The sequence below is a fragment of the Cynocephalus volans genome, chromosome 9 (genome assembly GCF_027409185.1).
Source record: "Cynocephalus volans isolate mCynVol1 chromosome 9, mCynVol1.pri, whole genome shotgun sequence".
NCBI classification, from domain to species: Eukaryota; Metazoa; Chordata; class Mammalia; order Dermoptera; family Cynocephalidae; genus Cynocephalus; species Cynocephalus volans.
Window position 1 is genome coordinate 133,214,247 of NC_084468.1, and position 15,154 is coordinate 133,229,400.

The 15,154-nt window shown below is 34.0% G+C and overlaps 1 protein-coding gene across 6 annotated transcripts in view; it reads right to left on the minus strand.

Moving 5' to 3' along the window:
* LRBA (LPS responsive beige-like anchor protein) overlaps nt 1-15,154 on the minus strand; it is a 754,439-nt gene that overhangs the window by 538,014 nt on the left and 201,271 nt on the right. For all 6 annotated transcript variants that reach the window (XM_063108839.1, XM_063108840.1, XM_063108844.1 and 3 more), the window contains exons 32-33: nt 5,986-6,064; nt 4,430-4,563 (exon numbers count right to left, since the gene is read on the minus strand). In XM_063108839.1, coding sequence (XP_062964909.1) covers nt 4,430-4,563; nt 5,986-6,064 — 213 coding nt within the window. The remainder of the gene's footprint in view (nt 1-4,429; nt 4,564-5,985; nt 6,065-15,154) is intronic.

Here is a 15,154-nt window from a genome sequence, read left to right on the forward strand (position 1 = left end):
TCCCTAAAGTCTCTCAGAATAATAGCTGGGTTCTGTTTGCTTGGTTTTATTTTTTGGTTGGTTTTTCAAAGATAGGGAATTTAGTCTTTTCAAAAGGACAAATTCAGGATGACAAGCCAAGAGTTTTACACTCTTTGGGAATTTCATGATCAAATACCACTACAATTTCTTCAGTAGAGACTCTCTCAGATATAGGAATTCAGTTATAAGATTAAATGACTTACCAGGTATTAAGCTACTGCCATCTAAACCCATTGATCTGTCTAAACCCTCAAGTATACCAAGAAAACTAGTCATGACCATTTATCATCTGGAATATAAAAACCCTTTTGCTTTTTATATTTTAAGTTATCAAATAATTGAAAGATAAACGAATGGTAATACATATTATTAGAAATTTTAATAAGAATTTAAGCATAATAAAATCAAATTCTTATCCCATATCTTCTTGGTTTTGAAAGTATATGTACAAGGCTACTTCAAAAAGTTCACAAAAAAACAGAATGAAAAGATAATATCAATCTTTCCATGAACTTTTTCAAGTATCCTCATATATACCCCCAAATGAGCAATATCCTTTGGATGCAACTAAATGCTCATCACAAATCTGGGATATATCCATCTTGTAAATACTAATTCTATATTTCAAACACAGTTTTAATAGATTCTAACTCATCATTAATTCTGATTTTTCTTCTTGAACTTATATCAACAAATGTAACACTTTGGAAAAGTATGATGACTCAAAATTTTGTTGAAGAGAGAACAATTTCTTTGCTCCAGACTTGCAAACTATTTTCTTTTTTAGATTTACAAACACCATTTAGAATGATCAATCCACTAAATTTTTTCATTTCGTTATGAACTTTACCTTCCAGTCATCACTGTATACACACCTGCCTTTAGCATTTATCCACTTGGAAACTGTATCAAGTAAACTGTGGTACATAATCATCACAAAAGATGAAAAACACTGTCACATGTCTTTTTAGAACACTGGGATGGTCCAGGTTCTTGCCAAAACTTACCTCATAAATTTGGCACAATGAAGTCCTTCCTGTTGAATGACATGCTCATATACGTTATAGATAGTACATACTGTGTGGCACTTTGGGGGTTCACAAACCATTGTAATATCTAGGGTATTTTTGCCTACCCAAATACGAATTTTTGTTCCCACTGAGAATGCAAGTTTGTACTTTCTTAAAATATGACGGGTAAAACAGTAACAAAATTAAGGGTAAAATACAAGAGTAATGACTTTTTTTGCTATTCCACCATCATTGTAGGGGCAATTCCAGTATTCTTGTTTTCTTATTATTTTAGTTCTTAGCATAGTTGAGAATAACTGATAAGTAATGATGAAATAACAAAATGTTTCAAGATACAGGAAAAATAAGATCACTAAGACCCCATAATGAATCTTAGATTCATAAAAAGGATCCATAAATTCACATATGGTAATTGTAAGATAGAATAAAAAAATTTTAAGCTAATGGTCTCTTTGTCCTTTGGAAGCTAATACAACTTTTATATTTAACTTTGAGTCTTTAGGGAAAAAATGGAGTAGAGATGACATCACAAAGAAGCAATATCCACAGGGTCCCAAAATGCATAACATTCTACAGAACAACCAACCAGATTTCTTCAAAAAAACAATAGCACAGAAACAGAGGGAGAATGAGAGAAACTATCTGAAATTATTATGTACTTAAAAGTAACTTAAGAGATATAACCAAATGTGATAAGTGAATTTTGTTTGGATCTTAACTGAAAGAAACTCAATTGTAAAAAAAAAAAAAACATTTTTAGATAAAGATAAATATGGGCCGGGTATCAAATGATAGTAAGGAACTATTATTAATATTGTCAGATATTAACAATTGCATTCTGATTATGTACGAAAATGTCTTTTTTTCTACATGCATTATTAAGTATTCAGAGATTAAATGACATGTTGCCTAGGACTGTTTTAAACACTAAGAAAAACAAAGGGAGATGGAGATACCAAATCATTACGAAAAATGAAGATGGTTTGGGTAGTTGGTAATAAGTTCATGAATATTGTACTTCCGACTTTTGTCACTATTTGACATTTCCATTAAAAATTTTTTGAATATGTAAAAAAAAATGTTTTTAATTAATTAACTTTCAATACCTGGTCACACAACAAGTCACTGGCAAAAATCGAATTAAAACCAAAGTCTCCTGCGTTTTAGTTCAATGTTTATTGTACAGTACTATGCTTCTTTTACAATGCTATGCTGCAATCATCTCCTCTCAAAACCTTTTTCTTTTACAATGTATAAAACCACAATCCAAAACATCGCTTGTAACTTGAAATATGTATATAAGTTAAATAAGAACTCTTAGATTTGTTTGCTATTTTTACAAACACAATCCAGTAAGTAGGCACTGCTCAAGTTTATAAATAAGCAACAGTACATCTTCTTCCTTGTTACTAATTTTATCAGAATTTACCAGTAAGAAATTGATTCTAAATTAAATTTTGTTCAGGGATCTAGAATTGTCAATTTCTAATACTTCTGAGTATCCTATTTTGTTGGATCTAGTATAAAACTCAAAGACCAACTAATAAGCAACAATGTCTTGCTACACTGAAAGGCTATAATTAATACATACATTCTATTCACTTTTTTATGGTAATGAAACAAATATAGTTCATAAGTCATCACACTACTTTAAAAAAATAAATAATCAATACATGAATTATAACTTAGAGAAAAGCCTAGTAATATAGACTCTTTGATTTTTTAATTCAGTTATTCTCAAATTTTATTACTTCATAAATAAAATTTCTTCATGACTTAATCAAATAGTCCATGGCTAAATAATTTATATCGGTCAAATAGATCAAAGTAAATTGTCCCCCTGAACTTAATTAAATATTTCTAAAACCTGAACTTTCTTTCTCAAATAAATTAATTGCTCTTTTTTGACTCTATGGAAATAAGAGTGTGTATCACCAAATCCATATATATATACATGATAGCAAAAATGAAATTACTAGCTAAAGCTTAACACTTACAAATACTTTAAAGGGCAAGTGAGGGGCCGGCCCGTGGCTCACTCGGTAGAGTGCGGTGTTGATAGCACCAAGGCCCAGGGTTCGGATCCCATATACGGATGGCCGGTTCGCTCACTGGCTGAGCGTGGTGCTGACAACACCAAGTCAAGGGTTAAGATCCCCTTACCGGTCATCTTTAAAAAAAATAAATAAAAATAAATAAATAAATAAAGGGCAAATGATGTGCTGATACCCCATAGTTACATTCAGATACAGATACCTTAAACTATTAACCTACCTATACCTTGCATTTCCATTACATCCTTATTTCTGCAAAACAGGGGCTTTTTCAGAAGTTTAAGAAATTCCATAGGAGATCCTCTAGTTACTGTTACACTACAAAAAAATTATAATAACTAAAGTGGTAAGGTGATATTTTAACACACTAGAGTAGAGATGGGAGTGCTTTCCCATGATTTTTCAGTTTTAGGAAAATATAAGTGTCTTATCCTAAACCATCAACCATGGACAAAGACAAGCCAGATTTAGCAATCAACTAGTCCAAACACTTTTGAATGCAAAATTTAATTCTATTTCATCACTGATTAAAGTCCTCTAGCTTCTCCTTTAAAAAATTTTACTTACGAGGATAAAGTTTACTATTTTGAAGTCATTATATTAAGTTCTTAAATAGAACTAAATATCTGAAAAATTGCCCTCTATTGAACTGATCTGCTGCCTGAGGAAATTCAGGGTAAGTCTACTTTCACTTGGTTGAGTCACCTTCTCTAATATTTGAAGACACCTGCTACATGGCAAATGCCCCAAACAAAAAAAAAGTCCCATTTTTCCTCATCCAATCCATAAACAGCATGGTTTCCAGTCCCCTCAGCAACGTATTTCTGTATGCTATCTAGTTTGACACAATCTCAAAGTACATACCTAGAAGAGACCCAGTAAACTATGTATGATGTAAGCAGGATAGAGTACTATATTACTGTTATCTCTACTTAGCTGTAAAACAGAATTTCACTAATAGAGACTAATAATGCATTCCTCATTTTCCTAATATGTGGCAATCCACTGTTGTTTACATGGATCTTAAACTCAAGTAAAACCCTGTGAGATTAGTGTTTCCTACTGTCTATTCTCATAGTTAACTTTAATTAGTTCTTTGGCTCAATTCATATCTTCTGATTCATCCAAATCACTTATAAAAATCTCAAACACATTAGAAAAGAGAGGTAAAATATTCTTGAAAAGATACAAACTCTAAGAGAAGCTTTGTCAAAGATTGAAAACACTTAAAATAACAAAATTCCACGCATCTCTTATTATCCATTTGAGTTTTTAATCTTGAAATGTAAATATATATAAGTGAAATAAAGACAAATCACTTACTTGTTCCCTCTATAAGCAATTCTTGTCCATGGCTACCCAAAAGTGTCCGAGAAAGAAATGGTGCAAAATCCACAAAAATCTCTCGCAGGAGAGGAGCTGCCTTTTCTAAAGCATGTTCAAGCCTCTCTGTAATACTAAGGGAAAGATGTTAAGTTACCTGAACTATTCAACAGAATTTAACAATTTTCTACTTTTTTAAATGAATTATGTATTTCTATAGAAATGTAAAATTATGTGAAAAATTGAAAATTACTTAAAGAGGCATTATTGCTATGAACATCAGTCCTCCTGCCTTGAATATCCTTTTCTAACCTGATCTTTCTTGCCACTTCCAGCCCTAACAAATAATCTGGTTAACAACTAACATAAGCACCAGTTCTTACTGGAAGTCTTAACTGGTCAGTTAAAAACACTTTCTTTCTAGCCCCATTATAATCTAACAAACTCTATCAAGTCCTCATCAAATTTGTCTATTCACCACTGAGCCATAAGAATCTTGAGTTCAAGAGCCATGTCTTCATTTCTAAGTTCTCAGCTACAGTATACAGTACAGATTCAATAAATGTTTATAAACTGAAAGAAGCAGTTTATGTTCTTTTTTTAATGAAGTCTATAACAATTTCTTTCTAAAGCAACCTGAACAATTTTTCATTTGAAAATAATATACTTTATAGGCACATTTAGAATTATCTCAATTTACATAGATATGTCATTGTGGCTGTATGTACACATATTCATACATTCACATATACATTTAATGAGTTTTTTAAAAATTAGCCCCTGTATTACAGGAAATTCACAGATATCCACAGCTTTAGTTTCTGATTTATAAACCAAATATATACACAAACAGCCACTACTATTTACTGTTCACACTAGGAGTACTTCCAATTTATACCACCAAGAAAGCATTTGCTACTGAAACTATCGACACAAATTTATGGAAGTTTCTGCTGTCAATAACTATGTATCTCATAGAACTTCTTATCTCTGAAAATATCACAAACATGAACCTGCACTTGAAGTACCCAATTGTCTACATTTGTGTAGTGCTATGGATTTTCCAATTGCAGTAAGGAAAATCAAGAACTGCATGGCCACTATGGCTCTAGTGATGGAAAATGCATTCACAACATTCCAAATTAGAATTTGAAATTCATATTCCCAATTAAGTAAGGTAAGTGACAATAAAATTCTATCTAAAATTCAGTATAATTGTGGCTTTGTCAGGTTGTCACTTATTATTTCAGCATTTTTATAGAAGAGGAACAAATTCCAAACTTTCAATTTACAATCATTTGAAACACAAGCCATGAGTTTACATAAACCAAATATTTGCTTATACATTAGCACATTTATCACAAATAGCCACTTCTTATGAATTTTTTATATCTCATAATCTTTTACAATAAAATGAACTTCTAAAATATCCCCAGGCCTCCAAATGTCATGTATGTTAAGAAGGAAGAAAAATGAAAGAAAAGAAATGTAACTAGATACTTTAAAGAGTTATCCAAAGGCATAAATCACAACACAGAAGTTAGTAGCTTAAATACCTCATATTTGAAACTGGGTCTTGTGGAACTGAACCAACTGTTGGAACTGAGGGCAATTTTGCGTTAGATGATCTACTGCCTATAAGAGAAAAATAACCATTTTCAGATATTTTCAGTTTTTAGATAAAAGGACTCAAACAAAAAGGATGTCTTTAGAACAGTCAACAAAAACACATCATAATGCATTTTTTAAATATCCATTACTATTTGGACCACATTAAAATCTAACAATTAACAAAGTTTTTCTTGGCTCTTTTCATATATAAATCTCAATTACAAGCTCAATTATCATGACAAGCAATCCTTCTATCCATGGGCTGAAGAGGTACAGAAAAGTAAATTCTGACTTACTAAATTGGGTTCACAACTACTTCTACTCAACACCACGGGTCAGTAGAAATTCACATGTAGAAGCATATTTTGTAATGAGGCATAAAACCAGAAACAGCTCATTCCAACTATTCATAACTTTAAATATTTATATCTCCATTACCATGAAAACTGTCCTCATGAAGTCATCAAATAACTTCTGCTATACTCTGACTGCTCATGAGTCCAGTCTGGCAAATATAATCCAATGACCAGCTGAGAAACCTTTCTTAAATGATTCAAGCAGAATTCATACTCTCCCATTTGTGCCCTCACTGTAATTACAGTATACAACCTGTTGTTGCCTTTGTCGCATTGTATTTCAAATGATTTTTTAAAGCCCTTCTGACTACAATACTGAACTTTTTGAAAGCAAAGCCCTCATCTTTTTCATCCCTTTTCCTCTAGAGCCCAGTGACTCAGACATAATAGAAGATCTCCAATCAATGTTAATTGCAGAAAAGATTCCCTTAATCGTTCCCAACTCCTATACTGAAATAGGTCAATCTTCCTACCTGTATATACTTCTCTATTTCCTACTATCTTATGTCACTATCTTAGTTCAAACTACTGTGTAAAATTAATTTCCACCATGTACTCTTATTTCACTCTTTCCATTCAGTGCTCCCAGATACCCTTAAATACACTCGTGTCTCCATGTTGTTAAATGACCGATTTATCTCCTTATAGTATAAAATGTTCAAACTACTTTCATAGAGATCTGATGCTTTTGATCTGTTCTCCAAACTTCAGGCAGGGGTATGCTGGGTGCACCTATAGGACACAAAGTGGTGTGGACAGAAAAAGAAAAGGAGAGATAAAAGAAGAAATGCTCATCTGGGATATAGAAAGAAAGATGGTGGAAACAGATGAGAAGGAAAAAAGCAGCCCTGTGATATCCAGGAGATGGCCTGGTACTACCAACTAGGCTTTGGTGTTAATAGTAGCTGACTTGGAACCCACACCAGGTCTTCGTATTTTTCTCGTAGAATATAAACAATTTCATAAAACATCAATGTCAGACAAAGCCATGGACAATCAACATAAAACCAGTATCACTCTATAATCACATCCTAACAGAGACAAAAACATGAACACCGTCCAAACAACAAAAATAATCAAACATCCCAAATCCTAATATGAGTGACTGCTCCTTCTTCACAAATTATAGTGTTAGCCTTAGTCCAGTCTTCCCTGATCTAAATAAAATATATAATCATAAAATTACTTCTGCTTACTGAAAGAATCCTATCCAGAAGCCCCACTTCCTTTACTCCTCACCAAAACCACCTAACACAAGTTCAAATCCTATAATAAATCCTTTCTAACACTCTTTTACTGAGATGTCCAAAGTCTCCCCATTGTGTGCATTCTCTCTCACTGCAAAGAGTAATAAGTCAACTTATTCAACCAAAGGTGTAGTCCTGGTAGTGTTTGGTTAGAAGCACTGACAGAGACTTTAGACAAAGTCAAATAGAGAAAGAATTGACCAAGAAAAGTAGCAATCTTAGATGTATTTTAAAAGAACCAGAATTAAAGAAATCTCTAAGTAAGGATGCTTTTCCATAACAACCTATTTCATCATAGTAAGACACACATTATTTCACATGGCAGCATCTCTCAAATCAGAGTACGTTTTACAATCAAAGTCATCCTACAATTGTAGTTGGCTGGCAGCTGAAGCCTAATTATGAGAAAACACAGTCAGATAAAATCAAGAAAGCAATCAAATCAAATCTAAGATTTGGTAAAAGACTAATTAAGAAAGAATTGTGTAACTATTTGAAATCTTTATTTTGCCACTCGACTTCCTCAAGATTATGTAAACTAGAGGAAAAACAGTTGTATAACCTAAACATATTGTCAGAGTACCATGTTGTAGATGATTTGCTTATGGTAAAGATGAATATCTAACAATTAGGGGTCCTACTGTAGCTTGGTTCCACAGCCATAAACCATAGGAAACCTCCATCACCTCCCTCATTACTAACGAATACAGATTGTGGCAGTAACTGTAATTGCTTTAAAAGCCTAGAGCTCTAAGAATCTAAGTCTTGTCACAAATATAACCAGTTATTTTCCCATTATAACCAAAATACAAAAATACTGTTATTGTATGCTTTAAAGACAACAAGAACTCTCTTTCCCAAGCTGCCTTGAACTATTCAGTCCTAAAGCAATGAGCTGGAAAAGATCAAGGGAAGCATATGCATCAGGGTGTAGGCTGCATTGGCCCAGAGCAAGTTATTGGAGCCCAAACAGTGTGAGGACAGCATTTCAGTAGAAGATAAAACTGCAAAGAACTGAGGTAATGGCTAGAAATTAAGGGTATCTATGTGAATTCATGGTTCCAATAAACAGAGACAGAAATAAACATAAGTGAATGAGGGTATATATTTTTATATACTTTTATATAAACCTGTGTATATGTAGTCCCTAGCTCTGTTCCCTGAGAGGACCTGGAAGCAACAACATCCTAACACCTAATGTCCAGATCTTAGTTTCTAAATTCCATTCTCCACTAAAAGAAATGGCTGATTTGACATCTGTGGAATATAAACAACATATTGAAATGAGCTTGAAACATATAGATGTACTTTCTAGAAAGCAAGGAAATGCCCAAGGAATGATGGAATATGTCACAAGGCCACAGAAGCCAATTTGAAGAGGCTTCCACTGACCTAATTGGGGACAATCTGAGCATCAAAATAAACAATGATAGTAACTGATTATCCACTGAATAAAATAGGAAACCGTTAGAGCCCAGCCTTATAACACCAAGGTCACAGGTTCAGATCCCTGTACTGGCCAACCTCCAAAAAAAAGGAAAAGAAACCGATGCTAAAATAGGAAATCATAAGGCCATGTTAACTTGAATATATTGACAATCTGAGGAACAGGATATTTAAATTATTTTGAAGTACCTCCCCGTAAAATATTTATGAATTAAAAAACAGAAAAGAGTAACTTTTTAAAATATAAAAAACTGGCAGTTACCACTTTAATCAAGTGATCAAAATTATTGTCATAATTGAGGCAAATCAAAATTGCGTACCATGGGACTGAATTAGTTTCTTCTCAGTCCGCTCTGTAATATTCCTACCAAAGAAGCCTACTCTGTTTCTAATCATGAGGAAATATCAGACCAACCCAATTCAGGGACATTCATTTGGGTTGTTTCCAATTTTTGACCACTGACAAATATTCTTTGCTTGACCAAACTTTACTCAGGCTCCTGAACCTTTTCCTAGGCCCATCTCTGCACTTCCTTATAAATCCAGCTTTAGCAAGAACCCTAAGTCAGTTTACCAAGAATTTCCCCCACCCTTATAAATGATCACCCTCGACATCTAACTTTATCCTTCACCATCTCCCAGGTGATGTATGATCACCCTAGCCTGTCTTCAGCGAGAATCCTGTTGGATCAGCTTAATCAGAATCCCTCTTATCCCAAATGTGGTACATCTACACAATGGAATACTACTCAGCTATAAAAACGAATGAAATAATGCCATTTGCAACAACATGGATGGACCTTGAGAGAATTATATTAAGTGAAACAAGTCAGGCACAGAAAGAGAAATACCACATGTTCTCACTTATTGGAGGGAGCTAAAAATTAATATATAAATTCACACACACACATACACACACACACACACAAACCGGGGGGGGGGGGGGGAAGAAGATATAACAACCACAATTATTTGAAGTTGATACAACAAGCAAACAGAAAGGACATTGTTGGGGGGGAGGGGGGGAGGGAGAAGGGAGGGAGGTGTTGGTGATGGGGAGCAATAATCAGCTACAATGTATATCGACAAAATAAAATTTAAAAAAAAAAAAAAAAAAACATGCTACAGGCTGTGAAAAAAAAAAAAAAAAAGAATCCCTCTTATCCCTATGTTTCCTTTCAGTAATTTTCCTTCCACCAACCCCCACCCTACTCCTTGGCTATAAATTCCCACTTGCCCATGCTGTATTCAGAATTGAGCACAGTTCCATACTGAGGCCTCTTTTCCTCTTGAAACCAACAGCCACAGATTTAAGTTGATTTCATACTTTAAGATTAGAAATATTTATTTTGCTCAGTTTAATAGTTAGCCCATAGCCTTTATGGCAGCTAAGCATGTAGACTCTAGATAATAAAGGGAACCTGTTATAGGGAATAGATTATGGAAAGGTGCTTAAAGATGTTCTGTTTAGAACTGGTTACTAGAAGTGGGAAAGTGGGGGCAAGGGAGGTCAGCAAGAAATTGGTTAAAGGACACAAAGAATGACTCCATATTGTAATGACAAATAAACTAATTATCCTGATTTGACCATCACATATTGTACACAAGTATTGATGATCAACACTGTACCCCACAAATACAGATAATCAATTGTTTCAATAAAAAAATTTTTAAATGTTTTATCTTTTAAAAAAATGTAGCCAGTTAAGCATAAAGTAGTAATAATTGAAATAATAGTCAAAAATGATTTAGAGTCACCAGATGGGTGCCTCTGCTTTTGTTTTAAAGATAACAGTTCTGACACACATGTACAAATTGATTTTTTGCATATTTTTGGTTAGGGCAACCCAAACACATTCACGTAGATCATCTCGCACTCAGTCGTCTTTGACACCAGTCCTAAACTAGTTTTGCAGATGAATCAAGACCACCACAGACCCCAGATCTGCTAAAACACGTAATCCCCAAATCTGATGAAGCATGATGCTGACTTCACTGTGAACTAATCAGATTCACACACGACTCCTGGGCCCTCCATTCATGATTTTGCTCTATTAATGCTTGCAATTTTAAGCTACCTGGAAGTTTGAGGTCTTTATACTCCTTTATTAGCTCCTCAATCTCCTTTGGTCACTGAAATAAATGCTGTTCTTTATCACTGCAAACTTCAACATGAGAGACTGTTTAGTCATTTGGTGCAGCAGAAGGCAGAACCCCTCTTGGTTTGGTAACACTCTATTGCAATAGTCCTGAATAAAATCTGTTTCTAGCGCTTTAACTACTATCCAGCTCTGGTTTTTCTTTGACGCCATAAGAAACAATGCTTTGTTTTACGCTTATATAAATCTATGTACACTCTTTTACTTCCTTAACTTCCTAGAAATCAATAAACACACACCTTAAAAGTTGATATATATTGCCAATTTGCTTTCTAGAAAGAATAAACAATTTACATTTCTTTGGTTACTAGTGAAATTGAATGTATTTTCCCAATTTACTGATCAATTCACAAAATAGGAAATATAAATGACTTTTTTTTACGTTTTGAGCATTTTTGCAGGAATCTTTTTCTCTGATTTACAATCATTCTTTACATATAATTAGTGATATTTACCTTTAATCATACATTACAAATACTTTTCAGGATTGTAGTGATTTTTTGCCACGCAGAATACTAGAGTCTTCCCTTCAAACTATCTGTACCAGCATTATACAGAAAACAAAAATACCACCGGATTTTTAACAGGTTTTTTATTATACTTAAATAAAATAATGTAAAGCACCTAGGATACAGTAGATCCTCCAATATTAGTTTCCCACATTCCTGCAAAGCACTACCAAAAAAAAAAAAAACCTCAAACTCTAGAGCTCTTCTGAGTGATTCACTACACACTTGTGATTTCTGCTAACAATTTTCAGTTGAGCCTTTATTTACATATTACTTATTCAATTCCCCCAAGAAATATAAAAAGTTCTTCCACTCTTCTCAGCCTAAAACGTATTTTCTTTCCTGCATTAAGAAAGAAATGCCACATCATGCAAGACCAGAGACTTTCTGTACTAAAACTACAGGAAATCCTGCTAATCTTTCAAGACAGCACAAGCATCAATCTCTCAAATAACTTCCATTGCCATTTTTTGTTTTTAGAAAAGATGTTCTACACTGGCAGAAAATATTTCACCAACCACCCACAACCAAACATCTTAGCACTATCACTATTAGGTAAGTTTCTTAGATAACTTATACCTTACAGGGGTTGTTTTGGGACTAAAATGTTTGGGGAAGCATTAAGGGCTAGGAGTTCGAATGCAGGCTCTGGCACTTATTGTGTGAACTTGGGCAAGCTACTCAAATTCTATGCCTTATTTTCCTTACCTATGAAATTAGTAGTGATACCTACTTCACACTATTATTTTGAAAATTAAAGTCCTTAGAAAGGGCCAAGGCCAGAGTAAACACAATGAATAATAGTTTCCTTCCTTTAAAATATTTAAAGAAAGTTATGTTTCTCTTCAGTCTGTACTTCAGGCTGAAAACACACCCAAATTCTTCAACAATTATTCATGTGACACAAAGTACAGGTGACTTAAATGACATGAAGTTTATAAAGTAATTTTGTAAAAATTCACTAAAAAAAACTGAAGAAACCAAAGGTAAATTCTATTAAAAGGTCTAGAAACTGAAAACACAAAACATGATCATAATCCTTTGGTAAATATAGCCTCTGTCCTTGTTGGGAAAATAGAATAGTATCTTTTCAGTTTTGTTGCTATTCTTGTGTTCTTTACAGAGAGAGAGAGAGAGAGTTTGGTGAGGCGGGCGGGCAGGCATTGGCCTGGGGCTTCTGCCCAGCACAGCCATGCTTTCCAAGCTGTGGCTTCCAAAGACCTTTTGGCCGGTTACCTAGTTCATAGACCTGTGTGAAGGGGTCTGGTGACCCAGCCTGGCATGTGAGGGGTCTGGGGACTCAGCCTGGCATGTGAAGGGTTTGTGACCCAGTCTGTGAACGAGCTTGATTGGTCTGTGGGCTCCAGACCCAGCCTTAGCTCATTTTTGCAGTTTCACAATCGACCCAGTCAGTGCAGGATTGCCAGCAGGTAAAAGAGCCCAACAACTAGCATGGTCACCTAGCCAGAGCACCACAACTGGTGTGGTTGTAGAGCTCTTCAATTGGCGCTGTGAGGATTTCAGACATTCACCCATGGCGCCACAGTCCTCTAGAAGAAAATACTTTTATTAAAAGTCTATACTGCCTCACATCACTACCAGAATTTCCTCGGCTTACTTCAATCGTATCTGGGAATTTTGATTCAACTTACTCTTTTGGGTAAGACGGAGTTAATTCTGGAAATAGATAAGCACAGCCAGGATTTAATCAGGGATTTTGTGAATATAAGTGATTAAGAAACAGCAAAGAATCTGGGGCAACCTGAGCTTCCCTGAAACACGCTTGGCCTTTAAAGAGGCAGTACTTCCTCAGTAATCATCAGTTCTTATTACCAGGTCTCGACCAAACATTAGAATCCAGAAATCTACACTCTCTGATCTCCCACAGGCAAGGATCCTTTGGGAGAGTGTGCAATGCAGCAATCTTCCACAATTAACCTCTGGATAATTACTAAGCCCACCTCTTAGAGTGAGCATATTCCTAGAGCAAAATCAACTTAACTATACTTAATCTTTCTTTTCCACAACATACTTCCTTCCCCTTCCTGATAATCAGAGTTAACTTTTCTTTTTACTGGGAATTTTGTATTGCTGACCTTCCTCCCATCCTCACCATCCTGCTTAATAGAGAGCTAAGTATACATAAAAACTCTGACTGGTCAGCATGCATATGATTACTGTAAAAATGAAGCTATAGCAAATTTCTTCAAGCTAACTATTTTTTTAAGTACCCATATCAATTCCCATTTCATCACAAAAAATATTTCCATTTTTGCAGTTTCACAATAAAATTTTGCGAAAATTTTTGTGAAGTTGAAAAAATTTTCTTTACCCTTTAGTATCTGGATTTCTGAGAGTCAGGTCCAATCCCTATATTCATACACAACACTCAGTGAAGTACTTCAAAAACTCAGTAGCTTTATTACACAGCTGGCCACTGACTTCTGCTACCAGTGATTGATTAAATATTTCTCAACTTCATTTTTTTAACTAGAGGTAGTTTTTAAAGACAATCTTTATTTGAAATATACCAGACATTTTCTCTAAAAGGACAATTGATAGTTTTTCTTGAACTTATCTGAAATTGATAAAGAGAAACTACTAAGGTCCCATCTACTTAAAAGAAGAGATGAAAGTAATAAATCCCAAGAAAATGTATGAAGCGTTAGGCAGTAGTTGTAAAACAAAATTAGCTTTTACTGTGACCCTAATTTTAATGAGTTGAAATGCATATTAAATTCTGAAAAAGAAAAAGAACACTGTAGGCTGTAAATAAAACAATAATAAAAATTATTTTCTTATATTGCCCTAGATGTAATGCCAATTTTCAAACCCAGCAGAGAATGTCGTAGAAAGATTTTTACAAAGGAGTTTTAAATTACAAGAATACACTTTATCAACATGGATAAAAAATTAATCCAATAGTTAGGAGAAAAAAAAATCATATGAAAGAATAAGTTAAATATACCAGTAATTTCATACCAGCTTGTCCTTCATTCCTGCCAGAGAGAAAATGTAATTTCCAAATACATTCTGCATTTTTTCAACTCAGATAATTTATGACAAATGTTTCAAGTTAATTTAACATTAAATATTTCCAAAAGATGATCGTACATGTAAATGTAGAATCTACTTCCGACAGGTAGAATGATACTGACTTATCTTTTCCTTGTTCTTCAATTGATAAACTGGCTCCTTCAAACTGTCAGTTTTCCAGACATTCAAAATAATAAAAGGAAAATGCAAATAGATCATCTGTCTAGCATCTATACAGGGAGTAGCCAATTGTTTATTTGAAATCTCTAAGGGTCTAAATAACTATTGTACCTTGAAATAAAAAAATCATTAAAATAAATGCCAATTTTTAATCCCTAAACATTGTTCCACTGTATTTGTA